At 40.3% G+C, this 26,553-nt stretch overlaps 1 protein-coding gene across 13 annotated transcripts in view; it reads left to right on the top strand.

The window, feature by feature from the left end:
* foxp1b (forkhead box P1b) overlaps positions 1-24,082 on the top strand; it is a 187,013-nt gene extending 162,931 nt beyond the window's left edge. For 12 of the 13 annotated variants that reach the window (XM_025059801.1, XM_025059804.1, XM_008320439.3 and 9 more), the window contains 9 exons: positions 4,696-4,783; positions 6,211-6,294; positions 10,519-10,723; positions 11,185-11,261; positions 11,458-11,559; positions 12,497-12,618; positions 13,402-13,471; positions 13,617-13,783; positions 18,139-24,082. In XM_025059801.1, the coding sequence (XP_024915569.1) occupies positions 4,696-4,783; positions 6,211-6,294; positions 10,519-10,723; positions 11,185-11,261; positions 11,458-11,559; positions 12,497-12,618; positions 13,402-13,471; positions 13,617-13,783; positions 18,139-18,283 (1,060 nt within the window). In that variant the 3' untranslated portion in view covers positions 18,284-24,082. The remainder of the gene's footprint in view (positions 1-4,695; positions 4,784-6,210; positions 6,295-10,518; positions 10,724-11,184; positions 11,262-11,457; positions 11,560-12,496; positions 12,619-13,401; positions 13,472-13,616; positions 13,784-18,138) is intronic. The other variant, XM_008320440.3, reaches the window with a different exon arrangement.
* Positions 24,083-26,553: the final 2,471 nt, after the last annotated feature.

Below are 26,553 nucleotides of genomic sequence, written 5' to 3'. Positions count from 1 at the left end.
AGAAAGTAAGGTGAGGAGGACGCTAACGTCAACCAGATTTCAGCTACACATGCCAACGCTAACAGCTAACGTGGGCCTGAAATGTTGTTTTAAACTGTGAATATTTATTTTATCTCTTAGAGAAAACATTACATACCTGCACGCACTATCTTGTTAAATGTGAAGCTCCAGAACACTGTTTTTTTTTTTTTGGGGGGGGGGGGTCTCGACATGCAGTAGGGCGTGGTCAGGATCACAGCAGAGCCTGGGGGTTTCAGTGTAGCCTGGTCAAGAAGCTTCTCCAGGCAAAGGTCAGAGCCAGTGAAACCCTGCAGTGCCCCCTAGTGCTAACTAAACAACTATCTTTCACACCTTCACACCATGGTGAAGCTGGTGTTGTGCACAAACAGTACGTGTAGAAAAAAAACACAACAGTTGGACCAATGATTGTAATGTAAAGTAAACACTTCAGATGCATGGGAAATTTAGACAAAAAATAATACCAGTCATAAACATGTATTTTGAAAGTTTGCAATCATCAATTTAAGATGAAACAAAAACAAAAAACAATATTTTAACACAGATTAAATGTGATCATTTGCATGAAGATTTGCAGTGAAAATAGACCCATGAACCAGTGACTACCTGTTAGTCATAAAAAATATGACAAACTCACTATTTGTTTACATCATTCAATGATGCGAAGGACTATTCCCACAGGACACAGAGGTGGACTGCAGGCCGGTCAGTCTGTGCACTCCGTCTATGAAGCTGTGCTAATTTAATTGAAACAGTAGAAGGGCTGACATTGCCCCGCAGAAAAATGCATTGACAAGAGGAAAACAATGTTGTTTAGATGGAGCATATGTCTCTCTACATTCTTTTTACAAGCGTCCTCATCAGAGACGTGTTGACGTTTATGCAAAGCTACTGGTTCAGCCCCTCCCCCACCCACCCACCATCACAGATGTTGGGTTCCTCTCCTTACATTAATGACAGGATTACCAAAATTCCATCTTGGTATAATTTCATATACATTTTATATAAGTTGTTCTCCTTAGTCCATCCATCTCAGGCTGTCATTTCTAACGCAATTATGTTTAATGTCTTTAAGGTTATGCAAAAACAGCAACTCTTTTCACCTCTGGCCCTTATACACACACATGAAATCTATAGTGATTTTGCAACTTTAATAACTGTAGTTGCAGACAGGCATGAAGTCGTTGCCATCTTGTCCTGAAAAACATTACATTTCTATAGACAATCTCCTGGTGATGTTTTTTTAAGTTGTTGAGATTCTACCCATCATTGTTGGTGATGCTTCTCAAACACACAGACCTTTTAGCTGTTAACCTGCATTTATTTTATTGGAAAAAAAATTAATTAATTCATATTTATTTACAAATAACAAAAATAACTAATAAACACCCTGTAACAACCTGTTTATCTAATAAACATTAAGGTAAATTCACAGTTTTTATTGTTGCGTTTTTAAAACATGTAACAGCTGTAACACACACACACACACGCATACATGCATAATGCCCAAATTAAATTCCCCTCAAGAGCACAGCAGATAAAGCTTCCTCAGAGACAGCTTTACCTCTGGACCAGTCTGTATAATTGAATACGGTGAAGCAGAGGAGAGGACAGTAGGCCAGCTAACTGATATGTAAAAGGCAGACCTTTACAAGAATGTCTTTTTAACTTGTTTTATTGTGGCAATTTACATTAGGGACGTCACTCTGCCAGAGAGCTTTTAAAAGCAGCTTTATTTGAAGTCCAGAAAGTGACACATGCCAGCGTTCATCGCCTCGCTCGGTGTCAGCTCCCCCTCCTCGTAGCCGCTGCTCCCGTGTCCAGACACTCCTCTCAAGGCTGCATTAGGGCCATTTGAATATTTCATTTCCTATTAATTATGCACTGTGACTCTCCATGTCATTAGAAGAAATAAAGTGGAATGTAACAAAGGATGAAAAGAAGCGGGGCACGTGTCTCCTATGAAGAGAGAAATTCCAAAGCGGCTCACGTAGACCTGCCTTCATTGAAAATTCACTCTGTGCCTGTTACATTGAAGGCAAAACATCTTTATGTATTATATTTTCTGGGAAGTATCGTAAGACGTCCTCAGATGTTTACGTTTTTCATTTTAATTAAATAGGCATTTATTTGGGCCAAGTCAAACAGAAGTCGGAGAATTGAGTGCATTTGCTTTCACTCTCTCGCCTTTTGAATTCATTTATTTATAATAATTAACACCAAAGCTGTAAGTGTGGATCACGGCCGTTTTGAAAGAGGGTGTTAGGGAGACTCAAAAGACCATTCACCTCAAGGAGGAAAGACCTCAGAGGTAAAGAAACATTTACATGTTAAGTCAATCTTGGATTTGTAAAAAATATCGAAGCTAAAATTGAGATTTTCTTCTGCTTCATTTTAGGTACATTTTACCTTAAACTCTGTAAAGACTCATGTGCTAGCTTTGAGCTTTTACCATGGTGTGCCTAGGACATTTTAATTATTTTACCATATAACTACTATAACTATTCTGCTTTTTTGTTTGCTAATATTAGCTGGTTTTGGTCCAGCTGAAGATGTTTGACTATTACTATTTAAATTCAATCCTTTTGTCCATTTTGGGAATTATTTGACCCATTTTTCTTCTTCTTTCTCTAATTATAAATGGACAACAATGTATTATTTCTTCAAATCTAGTTATTTCTTTCATTTAACATTTTCAAACTCCTTGTTATGACAGATATTTTTTCACCATTTTAACCTTGGCTAACATTGATGAATTTACTCAGCTAAAGCTGTTTTCAGTTCATTTGCAGGAGGGTCATGTCCAATATCTTTTAGCCATTTTTAATTGTTTCGTGTACGTATCAGTGATTTAATTTTTGTGTGAATGTGAATTTTTTTTGGGAAAAACATCTTTTTGGCCTACTTTAAGGTTCTTAAACTATTGTTACATGGGACTATTTTGTTATTACCCTGGTACTATACATTTTTATATGAGCTAATTTATTAATTTTCATTAGCTAGCATTAGCTTTTTTGTGGCAGATTTTAAGTTTAAGTGTGGTAAACTGTCGTAAGGCTTTTTTTTTCACATTTAATTATAAGCAATAAGTCCAATCCATGTGAAAATGGTAGAAGTCTACTTCAGTGGTTTTGAAAAATGTCTTATGGAGGCACAAAAAAAAAGACCTAATGGGGGAAAAGAATTTCAATCATTCACCTCAAGGTTGAAAAACGCGGCAGCCGAGAAGAAACATGCACATTTTAAGTAGAGCTCCATCAATTCTCCTCCTACTGTCAAACGTGTCTGTTTTCCGAGGTGACGTGTGACACAAATGTGTTGTCTGTACATAAATGCACCGGCGTCAAAATTTATTGGTCTATCACAACAGCAGCGCTGCTCCCGCCGCGTACTCACCGACTCTGGCCGTTTTGATTTGCAGTAAATGACAGAAAAAGTGCATTTAAAAAGGCAGACGCGCTGTACACCTCTCCCCCATCTGCCGGCGCCAGCCTGGGTGACAGTGACCTACATGGTCACCCACGATGTGATATAATTTATGATATATATAATATATTGGATCCATTAGAGAGCATAATGAAGTAGTGAAATGAAAGGGTATTTGTGAAATCAGTTCAAACATCCTACTTGGATTATGATTAAATGATTAATGAAATGCCCCTGCATAAGCATTTTCAAACAGTAATTCATGCGCCGACTGATAACATTCCTCCAATCATATTTCCTTTACTTATGAACCTTATCTGTACCATTTTATATAAATTACAGGAGGAGGAAAAAAAAGAACCTGTGTGCTGCGCAGCGACTTACTTATTTAGATTAGCTATGAGTGGAAAAAAAAGAGAACATCATTCTCCTATAAAATAATCAGGCGTAATTATATCCATAATTCACATCTGTGACAGATCCAATTTCCTTGCCCTGTTGTCCTCTGTGTTTGGTCTTAATTTTTCCATAAAATCAAGAAGGGAAAAAAAAAATCAGTTGGGAGGTCGAGATAAAAAGTTGAGCATAATTTAAGTGGAGGAGTTGAAGCAAACATGAATGTTGTGAAACATATTGTCATCCAGTAAAAGCGCTGTGTGTTTTGTGTCTACAAACGTCGCGTGTTGTGTCCTATTTGCCACAGGCTGTTTATTTTATGTCAAAACTCCACTTGATATTTACCTCAATGTTCCCACACTTTACACAGGTACAAAACTGTGTCTTCAAAAGTCAACGCCTCAGGATTATTTAGGAAAACAAATCCTCTGTTTACTGTATCTCTGACTATACGAGCCAGAGTTAGGAAGATTATATGGCTGCTAAAAACACAGATGAAAATAAATGAAAAGGTGTCAAATGTAGTAGTTCTACAAAGGAGAAGTCGAATATTCGTGTTCTTTGGTAGACTTTACGCTCTTGTTGTCCTGCTCTGACATTGACAACTCGTTTCGTCTCACCTGACCCAGGTTTTACTTCAGTTTGACCTGTAGGTGGCTCTTAGGTAGAATTTTCTTGACTGTTAGAGATTTTTTTTCTTCTGTTTTATGAACATCTTTTTTTATTATTTCGCTCAATGTACTTGGTGGTTATTAATTTAAATGTTTGTGTCTTTTATAGGTACAGTAAGGTATAATTGTGCTGTCAACGGATTTAAGAATAAAATAAACCTCTGGTCCATTTTTTTTCTTTCAGACATCTGAACAATGAGCACGCCCTGGACGACAGGAGCACGGCCCAGTGTCGGGTGCAGATGCAGGTTGTCCAACAGCTGGAACTGCAGGTACTGTCTCCGTGTGTTGACCCAAATCTTCATGTGCCGACTTGAGGCTGACACTTTCAGCATATCTGCCGTCAGCCAACCTCATGTCCTCACCCCTTCCTGATTATCAGCTAGCGGGTGACCCATGGAGGGGAAGGAGGTGGAGGGAGGCGGGGGGGAAATAATTTTGTACATTTGCAAGTAACCAGTCATTAAAAATGTGTTATGCATGCAGCCAGCAGAAGATATATGAAGTGCCCGAGGGCTAAGTAGAGAAGATAATTACATTTTGAATTTTACTGGGTTTTAAAGTTATTTATGACTTTTAAGTATTTGGCACCAACAATAAAACACTCAGTTAAATGACTCGGCAGAGCGAGTTAAAGGAACAGAAAGGTTATTGTAGCCCCACTACACAAAACTGTTGATGCAGTAATCAGTAGTTTTATTACTTTGTCCCTCATGATCGCTCTTGAATGGCCTTTTTTTCTGTGAGCAAAGAAAAATATGCACATGTGCATTAAGAATGCACTTATGGAGAGGGGTTCACTGTCGTTCCATTAGTGAGGCTTTATAATGGCCACTGCGTCATATGTGTGTGTGTGTGTGTGTTGGCGAGGGATTAAAAAGTGAGCAAGGCTGATGCTAATGTAACGCTGCACTTATTTATTAGTATTTACGGTGAAAAACTAAAACCCACCCTTCCATTAAACTGTATTTCCATTCATTAATGGCTGCAGATGTTTCAAGGGTGGTTGAGGAGGCTTCATACTGAATCAGTCATGTGACGCTGAAGAAAACCGACCACTCGCAAAGAAGGCTGAAATAATTAGCAATTAATCGTTGACCAGTCAACTACTCAAGTACAGCACTGGACGAGTATTTTTTACTTAAAACTCAAGTGTGTGATTTGAACTTAATCCCCTGTTTTACCTATTTATGTGTTGGACATTTCTTAGCTGTTTTCTTTTGCCTCTTTTATTTTTTTAAATATATAACTTTTTTTAGAGCATAATTTAAATCATTTAAGTACAGTTTTATTAAACTACTTATGTACTGCATTTTTATATTCAGCATTTTTTGGTGGAATTTTGCTTATTTTTATATATTTTTTTCCAAGCCTACTCTGTTTTCATTGTAGTTGTTTGGACATTTTATATTTGTTACTTCTAGTTTTTTTTCATATTTTTTCAAATTGATTGTCAAATTTCTATCAATTATTTGAAGCTCATTAGCTCTTTGTAGCAACAGTTAGTGATATACTGTATGTTACCTGCATTTGCTTATTCTATTTGTACAATTGTGCTTTGTTGTCAAGTTCATTCCTTGACTCCAAAACTCTTTAGTCAAAATGATAATGAAGACAAGATCCAGGAAAAAGATCTTATTTGTTACACAGTTCAAATTGTATTCAAATCCTATCGTTTGTCGTTGTCTCCCAATTACAGCTAGCAAAAGACAAAGAACGTCTGCAAGCCATGATGACACACCTTCACGTCAAGTCCACAGAGCCCAAAGCCACGCCACAGCCGGTGAGCAGCCGACCCCGTCACTCGTCCCTCCCCCTCCTCTGCTCCCTCCCTCCTTTGTTTGTCTTAATTGGCACACGTGTATTCATTAACCCATTCCTCCATCTTCTTATTTATCTGCTAAATAAAAACAGCTGTTCTCTGGAGGGAGGCAGTAAATATTGTTTGGAGCACATCTGCTGACATCCCAGATTCAATTTGGTGTCTGTGATGAACTGGGTGCACACACTCTGTCGCAGCCACAAACATCAACGTCAGTCGACTGGTGACGCTGTCCAGCAGAGAACAGGCAAACCAGAAAATAACAAACATCATTTTATTCAGTTTTGATGCGAGTGAAATAAACAGCCCTTTAATAATTTTTCTTACTATTCCCTAAATACCATTTAGCTATTTTTTTTAATATCTATTCTTGATTCCTGTTGTCATTTCCACTCTAATATTTGCCAATTTTTGCTTCTTTGTTAACATTGAGTCTCCTTTTGGCTAAGGTGGTTATGTTTTAGCTGTTTACTGTTGACAGTACAGCTAGAGGGAAGCTATGAAACGTGCAAGAGGTAGTCATTTATATGAAAAAAATAACGTGAAGTACTTTTTAATAGATTGCACTGTCGGGGTAGCAGCATCTGCTAACTTGGATTATGCCCAGAGGGCTTTTTAAAAATTTAATTTATACATTTCTGTCATCCATCTCAATCAAGGAGCTTGTACAGTCAGATAAAAAAACTAATGTTGAGAGCAATAATACAAGAGTATGGTTGAGTTAATTTTTTTAGATGTTGTAAAAGAAAAATAAACGATAATTCATGACATGAGGAAAAAGGATTAGCATTTTAGGAATTTTTCACAAACATCTCAGAAAGACAAAAGTGAAATCTTTAATAAATGTAACAGAAAATCAATTTACTGTCTGTGCGGCACATTCCAGCCTGCTTATCACTCTTAATATATGCCATGCCGTAAAGCCTGCTGCCACATTCTTTTCCTGTATGGGCTAAGGGCTTAACATATGGCATTTAAGTGTCTGTGCTATTTTGTCATGTTTAAGATGGGGCCTCAGCGCCATATTTCAGAGTGTATGACAGTTCATTCAAACAGCCAAATGTGTAAAGATCATTTCACTGCAGGGTATGAATGTGAAATCACGCACACCCACACAGACGTGCAGCGCAGCCCTGGTGCAGCCGGCCTCTTCCCTGGGTCCTGTGTGCAGCTTGGATCATTTATTTACAGTGAGAGAGGAGGCCATTGATGTGCAGAGGCTGCGTGTGTAGCAGTCAGTCAACATAAAGCGCCTGGAGATGTTGGAACGACAATAGGCTGTCGGTTAACGCCGCGTCTGTGTCACACACACTCTGATTGTGTAGATTAGAGCGAGAAACGAGGGCTTTGACACGGCGACATTTGTATATGAAAAGTGTTCGGGGAGGCAGATAGCATCTTGAGCTCCGTGTTTCTTCGTCTCTCTCCCCGGGACCTGTGAGAACGACTGTGTCAGAGCCTCAGTATTAGCACACCCGAGGGGGCAAACTGGAAGTTTTATGTAAATAAATAGACCCCCGTCCTCCAGCCCTGCCTTCGCCTGGTGGGAGCTGCTGCGAAACTCAATCAGAATTTCCCCCTAAAACAAGTGCTCTCCCTGAAATCAACACTAAAAATCCATATTTGTGATTTGATTTGTAGGCGTTTAGAAATAAGTCTGGGATAATTTAACATTTTCACTGAAAGACACTGTCTGTTCCCCGGGGACAGTAGTCAGTAATTTATCACCAATTTAGCTTTTTGTTTCAACAAAGGGCCACTGAACTGTGTACAATGTAAGTCAATCATACAGTTGACTGGCCAGCCTGCAGTCCAGTTCTGTCATTTATCTATAATGGACATCATGGAGAGGAGCATTAACAATATTTCTGATTATGATAACATACCTTATCAGTAAAATGAATTTATATTTGTAAGTAAATACAGTTTATTTTAAATAATGTTATAAACAATGGAAAACAATTTCAGTCAAGCATTAATTTGTGAACTAGTTGAAAGTTTTTTTTATATTAATTTTTTGGTTAACTGTATGACCCACAGGTCAAACCGACAGATTGAGGCTTTTAGAAAACACGTCGCCCTCAGAAGTAAAGCAAACCAACTTCCCCTGAGTGGATACTGAATAAAGAATCCTCTCATAGTGGAGCTGACAGTAGAAAGAGCCGCTCCGAGGACGCGGCCGTGCTCCCCCTCTAATTGCTGGTTGTGCTTTTCTGCCGCTTCTGTATGATAATAAAGGGATATATAAGTAGCCAGCTGTCAAAGGGAAGTAGCTCAAACAAAATTTGCTGGTTTACATTTAGTTATAATTAAAGACAAACAAAGTGGATACAGAGCTCGCCCCGTGTCAAATGAACAGGATTCATTCTGTTCCTCAGAGGTGCGGGACGACGGCGGCGGTGGGAGATCAAAACAAAAAGCTCCACATTAGCCGGGGCTGCCTGTCGCTGTGTGTGTGTGTGTTTGTGTTGTCTCCATGTGCATGTGTGTAGATGTGTGTGCTCGGTGTCACTAAGCATTCTTGTCAGAAATCTGACCTTTTACGCCATACATAATTAAGGAGGGACTTTTTGTTTATTTTCTTTAGCAGCTCGCCGAGTCAAAGCCAGTATAATTAGATCACCAATTACCATTTAATTAATTTCAGTCTGAAGTCTCATTTTGTCTAGGCACTGGAGTGAGCCCAAATGGTGAGCCAGACAAAGGCAAGGCTATTACCAGCCTGTCTGGCCTATTGTTGAAGCCTCTCTGTGTTTATGGCCAGGGAATATGGATGAAAGATGAAACAAAGCCTGCTAATCCACAGGAGGAGAAGTCAACACCACGGCGCCATCTCTGTTGATGGCGACGTGTCATAAAAACAACGTGCAAACATTATTTATTATGATTTATTTTTTCAGTGGTTTTACAATACCACACGTTTGACCTCTGTTGCTGAGAATGCAGTCTGAATTTGTGCATCACAGCAATAGTTCAAATAATATGAGCGGACTCTGCCACAGAAAGCTAAAGTTTAGTCTCCAGAATATAAACACACACAAGTATGACGTGTGCATCCTCCGAGTTAGAATACACACATGAAAATAAAAGTCAGAAAACTGATTAAACATGAACAGAATTGATGATTAAAAACAGTTCTTACTCATGTTTGGTGTCGGCCAAGAACGCAGCCCCTGAACGCAGCGTCCACATTGATTGCTGCGACACCGGAACTATTTTTTAACATTTAAAAAACAATTTTACGGTTCACCTATCTATCTACCCCTCACCAGGTCATCAGGACCTTATAAATACTTGTTGGAAATGGTATAATTTTCCTTGACAATTATTAGTAGAAGCCAGGGGATCACCTCCACTGGAGCTCCTCACTGTTGCCTGAGTGAAGAGGCTCAACTCTTGGCTCAGAGCCCGCAACGCTGCTGGAGGCCTTGCTATACCTTCGGAGCACTTGTTATAATTAGTTTACCTTCTAGCTATTATTACTTAGATGCCTTCTTCTTTTAACCGCACCCATCACCAACCACACACATGCAGACCTCAGTGGCGAGGCCACATGTTCCGTGCGTGAGGCTGTGCTTGAAGAATGCCACGCAGCAGTCTTTGAAGCAGCCGTCACGGCCCTGATGACGGAGGTCGATCAGATACAGTAGTTAATCATCAGATCACCTCCGTAAACAGCTCCTAATTAGAGTACTCATTATGAAATTTAAGCTTGTAATTAGCCCAGATTGGCTTCTTCTTCCTCCGGCTCCCTTATTAGCAGGGCGGCTGTAGGCTAGGTGAGACTCACACTGTCATATTTCAGTGCTGCTCTACTCGCCCGTCTTCCTGTTACCACTCAGCCCTCGTTGCTAACCGTGCCGCAGACCCGCAGTGGGCGGATGGGGGGGGTTGTTGTCCAAACAGGACAAAAGATTTAACAAAGGCAGGGGGATTGAAAGAAGGCAGCAGGGGGCAGAGGGAGGGGGAGAATGTGAAGAATGGAGGAGGGGAGAGAAGAAGAGTCGGACTCCAGTGTTGTTTTCCAAACACTGAGCAAACATTCATGGATCATTTCAGGTCCTGCCTTCAATTAGCCAGCAGAGATGCATAGTCAATGAGGTGGTAGAGACAGAGAGAGTAATTAGAAAAACTAACACAGCTCCCGACTGTCTGTCTCGCTCTGCCTGTCTGTGCTGCTCTCAGCTCAACCTGGTGTCCAACGTCACGCTGTCCAAGTCGGCCCCCGAGGCCTCTCCTCCTCTGAGCCTGCCCCGGACTCCGACCACGCCCACGACGCCACTCACACCGATGTCCCAGACCCACTCCGTCATCACAGCCAACAGCCTGCACAGTGTGGGGCCCATTCGACGGCGCTACTCAGAAAAGTACAACATGCCCATTTCTCCAGGTACGACAGCGTGTACGGGTAGAAATACTAAAGAATAATCAACTCTAGGACATGACTGCAGATATCAGGCCTTGACATCTAGTCACCAGGTGGGAGGGGTTTGCAGGCCAGAGTTGTTGATGTCAATCTCCTAAATTCTGATCACACTTAGAGGACAAGCTGACAAAGACGTTCATGGTTCGGCTCATTATCAAACAAGTCATGTTTTTAGACTATAGCTTCAACTAACAGCAAAATTAAAAATGACCAACTAGTCATTAGTCATTAATCAGTCAGTCTGTTGAATCCAGAGGCTGTATGAGAAATATTCTATTTGTATGTTGACTGGCAATGGATTTGGTGTCAAGGTTTGGTACGAAAACTTCCCCCATGTTTTCGTAATCAAGTGATTCTGTGTTGTTAGTATCTGCTGATGGAACGCAGCTGTTGACAGACGTTTGTGTTTTGTTTCCTGTGCACAGATCTTAGTCAGAACAAAGAGTTTTACATGAATGCAGATGTTCGACCACCGTTTACGTACGCCTCCCTCATCAGACAGGTGAGCCCTCTGCTGCTTTTTTTAAACCCTTAAATTCTCAGTTTAAAGCTGTGTCTAACTAGCTAGTCAGGTTTTTGCCAGGCTTCAGTAACCCTGAGAGAAATCCATCTCAGTGCATTGGTGTTTTTTCTTTTAAACCACTGACTTGTCACTGATTTCAGGTGATTGTTCCTGACATTGTTCCTGTTTTTTCCAGGCGATCCTCGAATCTCCCGAAAAGCAGCTAACACTAAATGAAATCTACAACTGGTTCACGAGAATGTTTGCATACTTTAGGCGCAACGCAGCAACATGGAAGGTAAATGTTTGTCCCCTTTTGATTATTTTACATACATTCTGTGTGCATTACTCTGTTTTTGTAAAAATGGGGGGAAAAAAGAGAGCGAGAAAAGAAGAAAAGCAAAAGCAAAAGTGTGTTGTAAAAGTAGAGCTGTTCTGCTGGTGGGTGGCATTAGTTTAACAGAGTCTGCCAGTCATTTTTGGCTTGTTCTCTTACACTCACTTCACTAGAAAGCAGTCTGTTTTCTCTCACCTAATCACTCTCACACACACACACATTCACAGTGAAAAAACCCCATAAACCTAACGTAATGTGGGTAAAAGATATTTGAATCAATTACTGGAACAAAAACATAAAAACAGGAACTGAGAAAAGAAAGCTAGTGAAAATGAAATGTCAAGTTTGAAATGAACCATTTCTACCTTTACTGTAACTGATTTCTTCTGTAGCGCCTAGCTATCACTGGGCTTAATGCTAATTATATTTTAGTTCTTTTTAAGCTATTCCTAAATGCTTGATGTGTTTCCTATCAAAAAACGACCTCATTATTTGGGCAGTGATTTTAATTTTTATATATTTTTCTATCACTTTTTCACTCAATTTCAGGACAAATTTTGTTTTGCTGTGTTCTAGCTTTTGTTTTTTTATTTAGTATGTTTTAGTTATTGACAGATTTCTGCCTTGGTTTTTCAGTTTCTATAACAAAAAATGATATATTTTTACCTTTTATCTGTACCTGGTTTAGTTCAGAGTGGCATTATTAGTTTAAAACACATATTTTTGAAGTGCAGTCGGGGAAACTTCCTGATCATTTTGGTCTCTGAAACACAGAGGTTCAGAGTGATTCAGCCGTCTTTCGACCTTTCAGAGTGTTACTTTTACACAGGCCTGTTTGTGTCACTGAAAGCCAATGTGTGTTGTGTTTTTTCTCTTTTTGTCTTTATGCAAACTGAAGAACGCAGTCCGGCATAATCTTAGTCTTCACAAGTGTTTTGTGCGAGTAGAAAACGTTAAAGGTGCTGTGTGGACAGTCGACGAAATAGAGTTCCAAAAGAGACGGCCTCAGAAGATCAGTGGGTAGGTCAACAGCCCTACGAGCAAATATCTGACTGGGTGATTGACGGGAAAGGCTGCTGCTGCTGCTGCTGCTGCTACTACTGCTGCTACTGCTTCATCTCATTGTCTGTGTACCATAATGTCCAGAGTCCCTGCTTGCTTTGGCCTGCTGCCTCCCTTCATGCTTTCAGAGGTCTTTTGGTGATGGCTCGTAACCCACAATGGCTTGTTTTCATTTTGATCCTCACCCTCCCTTCCTTCCTGTGTCATCTGTCCGTCTGTCTTTCCTGTCCATCACTACTTCTGCATCCCGCCCTCCCCCGACCCCTTCTCCTCTGCTGCTGCTGCTGCTTTTGCTTTCCCAGGGTGCCATTCGCACCAACCTATCGCTGCATAAGTGCTTTGTCAGAGTAGAGGATGAGTTTGGGTCCTTTTGGACTGTTGATGATGAGGAGTTTAAGCACGGCCGCCACATACAGCGAGGCCGCCCTCGGAAATTTGCCACTGACGAGAGCTTTGACGAGCTGCTTGTACAGTAAGCACTTCCACCTGCCCTGCATGCCACTCCCTCTCCAAACCCTGCCTGTGCTGTGTAGTTGCCATCGTGCTTTTTGGGTTAAGATTCACAGCCGTTAAACTGTCATACAATTTTATAACCACAAAATGCAAAATATTATAAAATGTGAATTACTCTGTGCTGTTAATGTAGTTAAAGCTCACACATCAGTTTCTTTTTGTCAAATCAAACATTGCGTGTATGACGAGACACGAGTCTGTGGTTTAAATCTAATTCTTTGTTTCCAGAAGTCCAGCCTTGGTGAAAAACATTCAGACCAGCTTAGGTTATGGTTCGTCCCTCTCTGCTGCCTTCCAGGTAAAAAAAAAAAAAAGAAATTACAATGTGAAGTATAAACTTTAAAATCCCAAGTTTCAAATCGGTCAAAGTGTGACAGGCAGATGAGAACGTGCTGACAGCTTTCTTCCGTTTCAAATATTTGCTTCGCTTTTCTGCGTGTCAGGCTTCAATGGCAGAAAACAACATACCTCTATACACTACTGCTTCCATTGGAAGTCCTACCCTCAACTCACTGGCCAACGCCATCCGTGAGGAGATGAATGGAGCGATGGACCATGGCAACAGCAACGGCAGTGACAGCAGCCCAGGACGCTCACCGCTGCCAGCTATGTGAGTAGCACACGTGCTTTTTTATCAGCAGCAGTGTCTGTGTGAGAAGAGGAAACGTTTCACCTGAAACCAGATGTGTAAAAGTCTTGCCAAATGGACAGACTTTAAGAGCTCTGGCCTAAGGATGTATATTTCAAAGATATTTTGAAATAATTCCCAGGCCAAAGTGTTTTCATACGTTTATTCTTCAGTTGATTCATGGGTTAGCTTTTCTAAACCCCTTTAACTATTTTGCTAACTATTTGCTTTGTTATTGTTAAACTGTTCTGTTACCATTTAAAGTCTTTTTTTGTTTAATTCACTTTTTATTGAATATGTTTTGAGGCAGTTTATTATTATTATTATTATTATTATGCTAGATAATAATAACTTGGGCTAATTTATTGGCTAAACTTCCACTTTTTTCTATGTATAACCTGCTTTGGGACATACTTTTTTTGTACTTGTAGGCTTTTAGTTTTAGCTAAATTGTGCATATTTTCTTCTATTTAAACATGAGCTAATTCTAGGTTAAATTCTAGGCTGGCAGCAGTCACATAAATGTGTGTCACCCTAGTTAAAAAAGTGAAGAACAGCAGTATTTGAGTTTTTCTGTGACTTTGTGCATCATTTATTTACATAATTTAGGGGAGGGAAATGCTGAGTAAACGGTGTTAAATAAAAACAAAAACAATTCCAGAGAAGACAATAAATAAACTTGTGTGTGTGCGGGTGCGTGTGTTTGTGTGCAGAGGGATTCATTGCCAAAAGCTGTGGCTGACCTCTCTGTAAAATAGGAAACTCCACCTTTTTGTGATGAGCTTCCATCACCAGGCTGAAAAGACCGGCTGCCATTTCTGTTATTATAACAGCAAGTTTATGAACTCTGCTTTTATGTGTCCTGCTCTCTCTTTCTCTCTCTCCGTCTGGACACAATCAACATTCCAGTTTTTTGAAATATTCATAAAATGCTAAAATGTGCAGAGGTTTTAGGCTCAGGCACGGTGCAACAGAAACACCTCGGAGTCGCACAAAGAAAAGAAAGACAAAAATGATAATTAGTTTGGAGGACGCCATTCAAGATTCTCGTGTAGGAAAGTTGCGGTTGGGTCTGCTAACCGCAGCTCCCCACTCACTTGTTGTATAGGAGTGTCAGCTAAGTTGTTTGAAGCCTAAAATAATACAGCGTGCGCCGCATCGTTTCCAGATGTGGGGGCAGACCACCGATGTGCAGCAGACTCAGGAATGGCCTCCTGAAAACGTCTGAGCTCGGGGGAAAATTTGCCTGAAAACAAAACAAAAAGGGAGGCGCAGTAATGAGTTCCTGGCCGAATGGAGGAAAGTGCCATCCCTAATCACTGAAAACATAGCTCTGAGCATAGCTGTGAAACAGGAAAGGCAGAGACAGGATGGGTGTGCTGGCCTAAAGGCAGCCTGCTCCTGCCTCTGCTGCTATCTCAAGGCTGATGAAGCTTACCAGCACTTTCCTCATAATTGTCTCTATAAACTTATTTGAGCACAAAATGAGTTCAAACGGTGTTTTATTTTAGCTTTTAAGAGAACTTCATTCTCTGATTAACAAAACATACCTGCAGCCTTCACACGTTTAAAAACATAGAACTGGTACTGCAGTAAATACTCGAATGAATCCTGCTGTTGTCCTAGCAATGTAATATATAAGAAACCAACAGGGATAAATCAATCAACCAAATATGTGATAGGTGGGACTGTAGTCTGCTTGTTTCATTTTATGTATCAGACAATTTTCTTGTTGTTAGCTGTTGGCAAGTTACCAAATCAAATACTTTGAGCTCGTTTTTATTTATTTATTTGAAGTATTTCAGCCCTAGTGATTGACCAGAAAAATTCAAGAACCAACTCCAGGTCTGAGTCAGTGAGGTGGAGTCCCTAAGGGATCAAGCTTCAGTCCAAGTCACTGAATAAGTGAATCCAAAATGAGTCACCAAGGTTGGAAGTCTTTTTCCAGGAGAAAATCTGTGTCTAAGTCTAGTCCTCAAGGTTCTAAGTCGGAGTTGGAGTCAATTTAAAAAATTAAATTACATCTGTGGTTAAGTCAGTGAAGAAGTTTCAGGTGACTCACCAGGGTGTTAAGTCAGACTATAGTGTAAGACGTTGACTGTGAGTCAACTCCCATTAAATTTCCCCCAGTTTTATCTTCAAGTCAGAGTCGCAGGAAAAAAAATTCTTAGACGGATGTTATTATTTTTTAAAACTTCACACGTCTGAACACGCGTCTCTCCGGCTTCTTTAACGGTTTTGACAGCTGTGACATAGATATTAATTATTTTGATGATGTTGATTTTTTTTTATCATTTAGCAGATTCCATGGAAGAAAACAACACTGAGAGAGAAACGGTCATGGAGAGTCAGGTTTACAGAGGAGGCTCATTATGAGCAAAGTGTGGAATCAGCAGTCGGTTCAACAGCATAATATTAACAATTTCATGTCTGCCCTGCAGCCAGAGTCTGACCTGAGGCAACAGAACCTGTGGAGGCACTTTGATGTGAAAATGATAGAAAGGCTGACTTTAGTTTTTCCTACACCCCCAACCCAACCCTGTTTTTTTTTTTTACAATTTACGCCACAATATGTCAGCTCATTAGCATACGAGAATCTCCATCACAACATTTGCAAATTACACGAGGCATCCCGGTGTGAATAAATCAAATGTGGGCTTTGGTGATGAAGAATGTGCCAGTTTGCCCTTGTTGGTCTAGTAAATGAGCACAGTGCCTCATCCTGATACTGTTCCACCTCCACTACAGCAGCCTGGCACCGCAGGTTAGAGCGACAAGTCCCCTGCAGCTGCTCATAATGTATTTTTTCTCCTCCTCCTCCTCTGCCACAGCCAGGCCTCCTTTCCCTGTGTGCTTTATCCCTGCTCTGTTTCTGTAATGAGAAATTTGGCAGATCCCATCTCTTTAGTGCATCCTTTGCCCAGGCTTTAAGCGAGGAGGGAGGCAGGAGGAAGGAGGTGGGGGTTCTTCGTGTTTTTGCCTTGTTTACAAGTGACAGCGTTATTATTCTCATAAGGGCTCTGTTTCTTATCACAGTGTTGTGCAGAGTGCGCCGTGGCTCCGCTCCTCACGCGCCTCTCCTGCCAGCGCTTTTCTTCCCTTATTGACACTTGCTTGAAAATATGCATTAATTCTGGAGTTTAAAGCATGTATGGCAGTGTCTGGTCGCTGTGTTTGCTTGAAGTTGATTAATGATAGAAGCTAGCGCGGGGTCGTCCTCTGGAGACCCGCCTCGCAGGTTGTGCATGTTAACGAGCAGGAAGAGGAACACACAGCGCGACGCTGATCCTCCGCCACCAGGAGGCTGACAACAGCAGCCCACTCCGTTCCACAGAGTCCATTCTTCCCTCTTCTCGTCTCACGTTGTTAATCTTCCTCATTTATCAATTCTAGGTGAATACCCTGTTGTCGGGTGCCATGAAAATAAAGAGCCCGCAGCTTTGCTGGGATTGGAATCCCTCAAAAGAAAGCTGAAATTATCACGAGTGCTGCCGAGGCCCCGGCTCACAGCCTCACTGTAGCCAGACATTTGTTTTTGTTCCCCTGTTCCTTCTTTATAAACAGAATTAGTGCAACTACTTTGTGCCAGTGTGTGAAAACCGTCAAAAAGGAGAGGAGGGAGTGGGGCCTTTAAATGGTTTGAGGTGTTTAGAATGTTGTTTGTAGGTGTATGACCTACTTTTCATTCGTGTAACATCTAAAACGTATTCTCCGAAAACCTCAAAAGTTAGCCAGACTACAGGTTTTACTATGAGAATTGTAACATTTTTTTTCCAAAGCATTTCTGGTAATGAGGTCATAAATAAAAAAAAACATTTGCAGTATTTTTCCAAAGAGAACAAAAAATATTGTATAAATTAGAATAAAATAGGTGAAAATGTGGACAAACTTTACATTAGGGAAGTATTTTTATTTTTTTCAATAATTTTCAGTTGACTAAAATAAATCTAACCAGATCTTATGTTCTTTAAACACTTACCTAATTTGAGCCCAGAAAAAGCAAATAATCTAGAAACAGTCACAAAAGATTGGTAGATGTTAGTCCATAAACAAGACCTTAATTTGACCAAAACCAAAGTAAGACAGGAAGTTCGTTAAAAGGAGTTCCAAACTCTGCGGAGACATATCCTAAGCTGTGTTAGCTCGCTAACTTATTCTTTAAAACATTATAAAAAAGAATTAAGATTTAGTGTCATCTAAATTCATCTTCATCTTCTAGTAGAATTCTAGTATTCTAATTTGTCAAATATCAACTTCAATTTGACTTAAGAAAATCTAAAAGTGTTATTTTTTTTATATTTATATTTGTTTTTAACTCTCTTTTCCTTTTTGCACAGGCATCACATCAGCGTGAAGGAGGAACCACTGGACCCCGACGACCACGAAGGGCCGCTCTCCCTCGTTACCACAGCCAATCACAGTCCAGATTTTGATCACCACAGAGATTACGATGACGACCAAGGCCATGACGACATGCTGTAAGGCAGGCGCCAGAAATTTGCCGATTCCCTCCTCCCACCATCTTGGACTTCCTCCCCTCTCAGCCTGAGAGGCTGGGGTAGTGAGGACCTTCAGGGAGACAGAAGGAGCTCCCCAGCAGGTTACAAACAGTGAACTGCAGCCTCAGCTCAGAAGTGTCCACTTTTTAGTGCCATTACCACATAGCAAAAAGACAGGGGGGGGGGGTCACAGAAAAAAACCACCACTGGTCTCTGTTCCCCTCTGATTCCTTTGTACTTTTCATTGACCTGAAACTTAAAAAAAAAAAAAAAGATGAACCTCTCATTTTTACTCATGTGGTCTTGTTTGGTACAAGGAGAGTTGGGTGAAGAATTGTGAGGCAGACTCTGGGAGATGCCCTTCACCATGAAGCTGGGATGCACTGCATTCTACAGACTGCAAGAACGGTGGGCTCTCCCCTCCACCCACCCACTCACTCACCCAACCCCCACTGTCTTTTGGCTTTTTGTTTTCGCCCTTGGTCTGTCTTCCTCTCTTCTTCTCTCGGACACACACTTTTAACCACAAACTGAGGAGAGGGGGGTGGGGTGACTGACGTTTCATTTCACCCGGTGTGTGTGCGTGTGTGTGCGGACTACACTCTGTTGTTACTGCCTTCAACACTTGACGTTGGTTTAAATCTATCTGGGGTCACTGCTGGGGGAGACGTTGGTTTTATTTTGGTGTATTTCATGTTTTTGGGGTTGGTTTTTAATTCTCCATCATTCAGTGCTGTTTCCAAGGACGATTAGAGCCACAGAGAAAAAACAACAACAACATCTTTAGTCTCTGTTTCTCCTCAGGTTGTTTTGGATTTATTTTTAATCACAATCTCTAAAAACCTAATTAGTTCTGACATTAAAATTAATTTAAGAGTTAAAATTTTGACTTTATTGACAGTATTTTAGTAAAAGCTGAAGTGACTTTTTATCAGATGAAATCAAGTTAGATGAATTTGTTATTTAAATATTGAGTCATAATTTTAAGCAGAAAGGTCGTAATTATAGCTTTAAAGTCAGAATACTGGGGTTTATTCGTACTGTGCAAAAGTTACGGCAGCCTTTCCTTTTTAAAGGGTAAGTAACAAAAATCAGTTGTTTGGTAACATTGAAGTGTAAAACCAAACACAGCTGTTTTTTTGTGTGTGTGCGCTGACTGAGGGCTCAGCCTTGCAGCCCCCATCACTGGTGCTCTCGGCTGCTGGACTGTGGAGCTCCGACCTGTGACAGCTTCTAGGCAGGGAGATTAAAATCATATTTTAATTGAATCAATCACTAGTTAATTCTCCCAAAACAAACATTCTTTATTCTGGTTCTTTACTTTTCTTTACATACTGAGGAAATGTAGCTGCAAAAAGATGGAGGTTTTACAGAAATTGTGTATACCGCCTAAAACTCCTGCACATTCCTGTATTTATTTTTTTTTTAACCTTTGAGTCAGAATATTTCACTTCTGCTTCAGAGTTCAGCCCTTAAATAAAAAAACTGAGATTCAAGCTTCAAATTTAGAATTAGAAAAAATTTGAATTCGTGAGGAATAAAATAAAATAAAAATCCTGACATTTAACCTCAAACTCTACTCTTCCGTGATAGAAGTCAGATGTGACATCAGGACTTGGTGTCCACTGCTGGGAGACTCTGTGTACAGCACTTGATGATGAATGTTTGTGTTTTGTTTTTTTTAACCTTTTCTGCTTCTTTTGATTACAGACAGTGTCAGACACACTGCTTGTTTTTTTATTCTAAAGTCATCAACATGGGTAAAAAAAAAAACAAAACCTGACTCCACTCTGACATGTAGCCCACCCTCCCCCCCTCCTTCTCATGAAGTTCACTGGCGATGCACTACTCATAATGAAGGCTCTCTCCACGCATCAATGAAGCTTAATTTAAGATGTGAATGAATGACAGAGAAATCATGCAGGTTATGGTTTATCCTGATGAAATTAGACTTTAAAACAGGCCTCACCACATGAGCATGCTGAGCTGCAACACAATGTCTGATCACCTACAAGCTGCAGGGTTTTTTTTAACTACATCAAATGAAAATGTCAGGTGTGCACAGGCGAGATAATGATTTAGACCAACTAATTGTGATTTCTGAACACAACTGTCACTGTTAATCAAACTGTGTCTGCGTTTCCACTCCGTGATTTCATTCAGAGCCGGGAGATAAACGTGCGCTCCCTCTGATGCTTTATTTGTCTCCCACACACCACTGGTTTTTAGATGCCAGTGATTGTTAATAATTGCACACACACACCAGATGAAAACGCTCTCCCTCAGTGTTCCCAAACCTGCAGTCAGAATCTCACGTCGCACATTCCGGTGTCTGACAGCCGTCATTCAGGGCCCACTGTTTGCCCCCTGACCCAACGTGAAGTTTCATGTCACAATAAAAAGCTTTGAGACAAAGCAAAAAAAAAAAAAAAATTCCCAAATTGTTAAAGTAATAAAATGTAAAGAAAACCATGAGCATCAAGACTGCAATCAACCACTTTTCCTTTTTTATTTATTAATCCTAATTATTTTATGGATTTCTTTGGCTTTATTTGTTGTTCATCTGTTGAAATACCTTGTGCTGTTACTACCAAAGATAAAGTACCGATTATCAATGTTGTGTTCCATTCAATGGCAGCAGCAGTGAATCCATGTCAGACTGAAGTGAGGGAATTGTTTTCATGTCGTTTAAACCAAAGTGGAGTCTGGAACAGGACAGTTGTAGTTGTGGTTTGCAGTGACCAAATTTGCCAGTCTGACCATCGTGATTTTGACCAAATGAGGAAAATTGTTGTTGTTTGTGGGCCAGTGAGTGGAAAAGGGAACATAAAGGGTCCGTACTGTAGATGGCGCTGATGAGGGAAAACATCCTGGTTAATAAGGGACGAGGAGAATAATGTGAAACAGTCCGATGACTTCATCCACTGTTGTTCCTTCACGCGTCTGTATCCCTCATTGATTGTATGCCACTTCTTTGGGATTTTATTGGAAACGAGGGAAGACTTTATGATTGTGTTTTTTGTTTTTTTGTTTTTTTATATTGAAAAAACACTCCTGTCAACTAATAAGCTGGGTACAAGGTACTTAATTATGGTTATTGTTATTATTATTGTTGTTTTGAGAAACTTATTGCAAATAAATTACAAGCCCCATTTCCCAGAAAGGTTGGTATTGATGATACAAGTGCAACAATTATCAAAATGATTCATTTCAGTATCGCTGCTCAGTTAAAGGGAAGAAGAAGAGACTCAAACGTACGTTTGTTTGTTCAACATCAAGTCGTTTATAAATTGTTACCTACAAAACATTTCAAAACTTGGGACAAAGACAAGTTTACTACTGGTCACAGCCAGTATTACAGCGTACTACCTTGGAGATTTTCAAGATGTTTTTTTTCTTTTTTTTCTCTCTTTTACAAACAGTGTAACATTTTTGATCGAACACAGATCTACACCGCAGGCAGACCAGTCAAAGGCAACCCTTTATACTTAAGACTGGTGCATTGTGAAGCTGGCCATTGTCCTGTCAGGAGCCTCTGAGTGTCAGCTACTGTGAGGAAAAGTTTCAGTTACAGTAACTGTAATTGTAGAAAGTCAAGAACAGATTAACATTTGGACTCCAAACGTATCACAGACCTGTAGGACTATCACAGTAGAAGCTGGGTTCTAATGCACCTCAAGGCCTGGAGAGTTAGCAGACTCAGCAGTGGTTTTCATCTTTTTTCTTTACTCTCAGATATTTCTCCTGACTCCCTGGATTTGTTCCCAGTTACTGTTTTGCACTCCCCACCACCTCCTGCACAATTCGTCGATTTACTTATCTTTTCTGGCAGAGACTCAAACTTTTTAAAACTGAAATGTTTAATATAAGACATTTTTTTAACCCAACCTGTTTTTTGTCCCAACATTTTTGCAGTAAATTTCAGCATCAATTTATCAATGAACAGTCTTCTTCTTCTGTACCCTGCTGTCTAATTAGTAATTACCAAACTGCTGATTGGAGATTCTGTTGCATTGGGAAAAAAAGTCTTCCAACGTTTGGCAAATGGGGTCTGTACAAAGAAAAAGGGCGATCTGTGGTTTCCAGAAGATTCATTTAACATCCCGGCAGCTGTGGGATGGGTCACTTCCAGTCAGGCTAAGATCGTGAGAACTGGCCCAGGCTTGCCCACAAACCCCCTGGTCCTGGAGCTGGTCTGTTTGGTATTCTGAGAAGAAGGAAAGCGCTGGTAGATTAGAACATTCTCAGCATCTGTATCCCCACATTACTAAAGATAACAGCATGAGAAAAACACGTGAGGGCCCATACATCATTTCAAACCTATGGGGACTGATTTAATTAAACCAGAAGAGACGTTGAAAACCATTTCACTGGATTACACTGCATGTGTAGCTTCAAATCGGAGCTTATCCATGTAAAGAATGTATTGTTTCCTTCACCACTAGATCCTCACTCATGCAGCCCCGCGTGACCCAGACCTCTGTGTCGTATCTGTTCAGTTTTTCTGCCATTCCAATGTTAGGTTGTACATACCTGCCAGTCAAACCCTCCGTCTTCTCCCTGTTGTTCCCCGCGGGTTACTTTTAGATTTTGAAAAAAAATACATTTGTATTATGATGTTTGCTTTGTCACCACTGCTTTTATATGACCATGGAAATAGCTACGTGACAAACTGCTGTATGTAAAGGAATGGCAAACTGATTTGCAAATGTATTTTAAATTTTGAATCCCAGAAGAAGAAAAAGAAAAAAAAAATCCCCTTTCATTCTCAAGGACGTGTGGGTGAGCAGGGCACGGGTTTATTCCCCGTTTTGGATTTTATTCTGTAATATAGACAGACCTTTCTCTGTTATCAGTGACATAAGCATTTTTGTACAGATGATTTTTTTTTTCTTCTTTTCCCCTCCGTATTTTTTACACTTCCTTTTGATGATCCACCTCCTGCCGTCTGTGGCTTGTATGTTAAAGATAAACTGCTCTGAGAAAAAAAAAAATGAGAGAGAAAAAAAAAGACAGAGCAGACAGGTATATTTCCTCTACTAGACGGGGATGTTGTGCATGACTAATCCCAGGGTCACAGAGATGTGAGGAAGGGGAGGGTGGTTCAAGCAGTCAGTAATAATGTAAGGTTGTATCATTCTAATGATAATTTATATTAAATGAATAGGAAGCAGAAAGACAAATATGCAGTGCCAAGATGTAAAGAATATTGTTAAATGCTTTTTTTTTCTCGTCGAAATGCTGTTTGTTCTTTTTTGGGGTTTTTTAAATGAAAATATATCTCAGTTTGTGTGCATCAAATACATGTCCCTCAACACTCATTCAGATATTTATATGAAGATTTTTCTTGTAGAGACTACAAGGCCTTGTGCACTGTGGCCGTCTGTGGTGTCAGAACCCGAGCTCATTGTCTCCACCATCACCAACCATCCAGCCTGCTGTCATATGTCTCATTGTCTCACTTTTTTTTTCTCTTCCATGCTGAGGGTGGAGGGAGGATGAAGCAGCAGCAGCCGCTGATAAAGAAGAGCTGTCACGGCGCTCTCGTCCTGCAGCAGCTTGTCTTTCTTTCTCTGTCTTTCTTTCTTTTTTGAAGATGTACTTTGTTTTGGTTTTTTTTTTCATTTTTTTATAAAAAGAATTATTGCTCATGGTTTCCATCAGTCTGTAACCTCATCATTCCTTGTCTGTGAGACGCAGACCCCTCTGTTGTAGTCAGCAGCAAAGACTGACGTGAGCATTCTAAACATGCAATAAAGAAAATGCTGGTTGTTTACATTTCCTCAACTGCTTTACCGTTGTTTGTACCATTGGTTTACACCAAACTGTACTTTAAATACACACACAGGCACACACACACGTGTGTTGCTTTAATTCTTTAAATACAATACATAAGGTGAGATATGTAGTTTTTTAGTAACTTGTAGTGATGACTTGATACCACTTTTTCATGTCAGATGCAGATACCAATACTGCAGAGTATATGCCAATACTAATATCAATCCAATACCTTCTTCTCTCCTCCAGCATGCCGTGGCCTGTCATGATGAGGTGATAGTGTACCTGTTTACAACATGTCGTGCGAAGGTAAGATGTGCATTTGGGCTTAGGTTTTGGATTGTATGGGCTCTCTCTCTCTCTCTCTCTCTCTCTCTTTCTATATATATATATACACACATATGTTTGTACCTAAGTCATTCTGGAGCTTCTGAAAGCTGAAAGTTCCTGTTCCTGTCGTAAACCGCTGTAATGTCTGAACGTTAAAAGCAAACTGACGCATTATAGTGTCTGAGGATGAACTGAAACCAACTTACAGATTTCCACTATTTATGACTTCACAGTTGCAGACAGATCTGTGTTCGTCTCCTGCTGTGGGACTCCCGTCTCAGCCTTTTGCACTAAATTATATCGTAATTAAAAGAGACAGTTTAACTGTCTTCTCCTAACAGCAATTTAGGTAGTTCCGTTTGATAACCCATAAATCGCAACGGCATTAAAATTCCAGAAATAACAGTGATATGGATTTGGAGACGGGAGCTAATGCTGATGACCAGGACACGGGTTCTTTACGGCACACACACACAGGTCACGTCGGCCACTAAACAAGGGGCAAAGGTCAAGTCTAAGCACTTTTAATCTTGTGAAACAAGCAATTACAAATAGTTGCATTGATTTGTTAAAAAGCTTTAGGTGACATAAATCGTTCGGGGACCAGCTTATGGCTAGAAGACATAAATGTCAGGTCTGTTATTAATTAGGGCTTTTGAAAGATAAGATTTAATGGAAACAATATAAAATCACAAGCAATCTCTCTGCCGCCTGTATTTCACCCGACGCTTGGGGTTAGAACCAATCTCTTGTTGTTGCCATGACAGATCAGACAACATGGATTTAGACAACAGCACAGACACTGAGTTGTCAGTCACAGATGAGAACTAACTGCACTGTTAAACTCAAAGACGTGAACACACAACGTTATTATATTCCATAACGGTGGATGAAATATCTGCGAACACTGACTCTGTGTCCATATATTTTATTCCAGGACATTGAGATATTTTTAAATTTGCCAACAAAAAAAAAAATAGAGCAACGGTAAAATTAGGGTACTCCTCTCTCAATTAATAATGTAGGTGAGAATTTAATGGAATCATTTTAGCTTTTCTTCTGTTAACTTTGAGTGTTATTTGTTAGCTCATGATAACTGTGAATTCTGAATCTTTTACAGAACTGTTGAAAGCAAGTAGAGGTTCATCGATCGAACAGTGATTGGAATTGGCCCATGTAACAGGTGAGTTTGACACAGACACTGACACACATGACAGTTTAACAGTCTTTATTTGTGCAATAGTGGTGTGTGCTCCTGCACTGTGTCCGGCTTTTGTTTACGGTCCGTCCGTCGGTATGCACTCCTCTGTTCACTCTCCTCTCCTCTATTCTTGATTTGATATATATGTATATATATATGTACAGTACATCCAGCCTCGCCTGTCTTCTTTTAGTAATACCTAGATTTTGTCGTAAACAATATGGTAACATGGATCATTACCACATTACATCTCCTGTTTGGCGCGACTGAAGTGAAAAGTTCCTGTAAATACCACAAGCTGCAGAATCTTTATAGATTATGTTTAAGCCTCATCCACTGGTTTACATTTATTTACATTTGCCAAGTCTTCAAATTGGATATCATGAGACTTAAGTAGAAAAGAATTAAGTCAGTGATCTGCTCCGGCATCATTCAAAACCCGTGGTGTTGCAGTTTAATCCCAGAGGGATGTTCTGCTCATCTTGAGTCCCGTCTCACCGACACCAGGGAGCTGACACTCAGTCAACTCTGCTCTGATTCGCTGCAAATCCCAAACACGGCCACCGTTCACTTTACTACAATTAAACATAGAACCACCTCCTCCATTCACCCGAGAGCCTCTGTCGAACAGTCAAGAGCTGGCAACATCCCAACTCTGCAGCAGGGCAATTAGCTGTCCTGCAGTATTTGTTATCCATGGTTTGACATCAGAATTTGTTTATTAGGATGGGCTGCAGGCGCCGGTTGCTGTGCAATGAACCGGCTTGTAATTACATTCCAATTATTTGTCTGTTTCTAATATTGTAAACCGCCACTTACCAAATCAGGTAAATTGACACACGGCACTGCTTGGTTTACTCGGTAATTAAAACGCGCTCTGTTAATTAGATGATGACCACTTTATTTCCAGGGCCCTCTTGTTTGGGCTCCACTGCAACTGTGTT

Source organism: Cynoglossus semilaevis, chromosome 11 (assembly GCF_000523025.1).
Source record: "Cynoglossus semilaevis isolate Cse_v1.0 chromosome 11, Cse_v1.0, whole genome shotgun sequence".
NCBI classification, from domain to species: domain Eukaryota; kingdom Metazoa; phylum Chordata; class Actinopteri; order Pleuronectiformes; family Cynoglossidae; genus Cynoglossus; species Cynoglossus semilaevis.
Note: the sequence above shows the minus strand (reverse complement) of the source record. Positions and strands in the feature narration are given on the sequence as shown.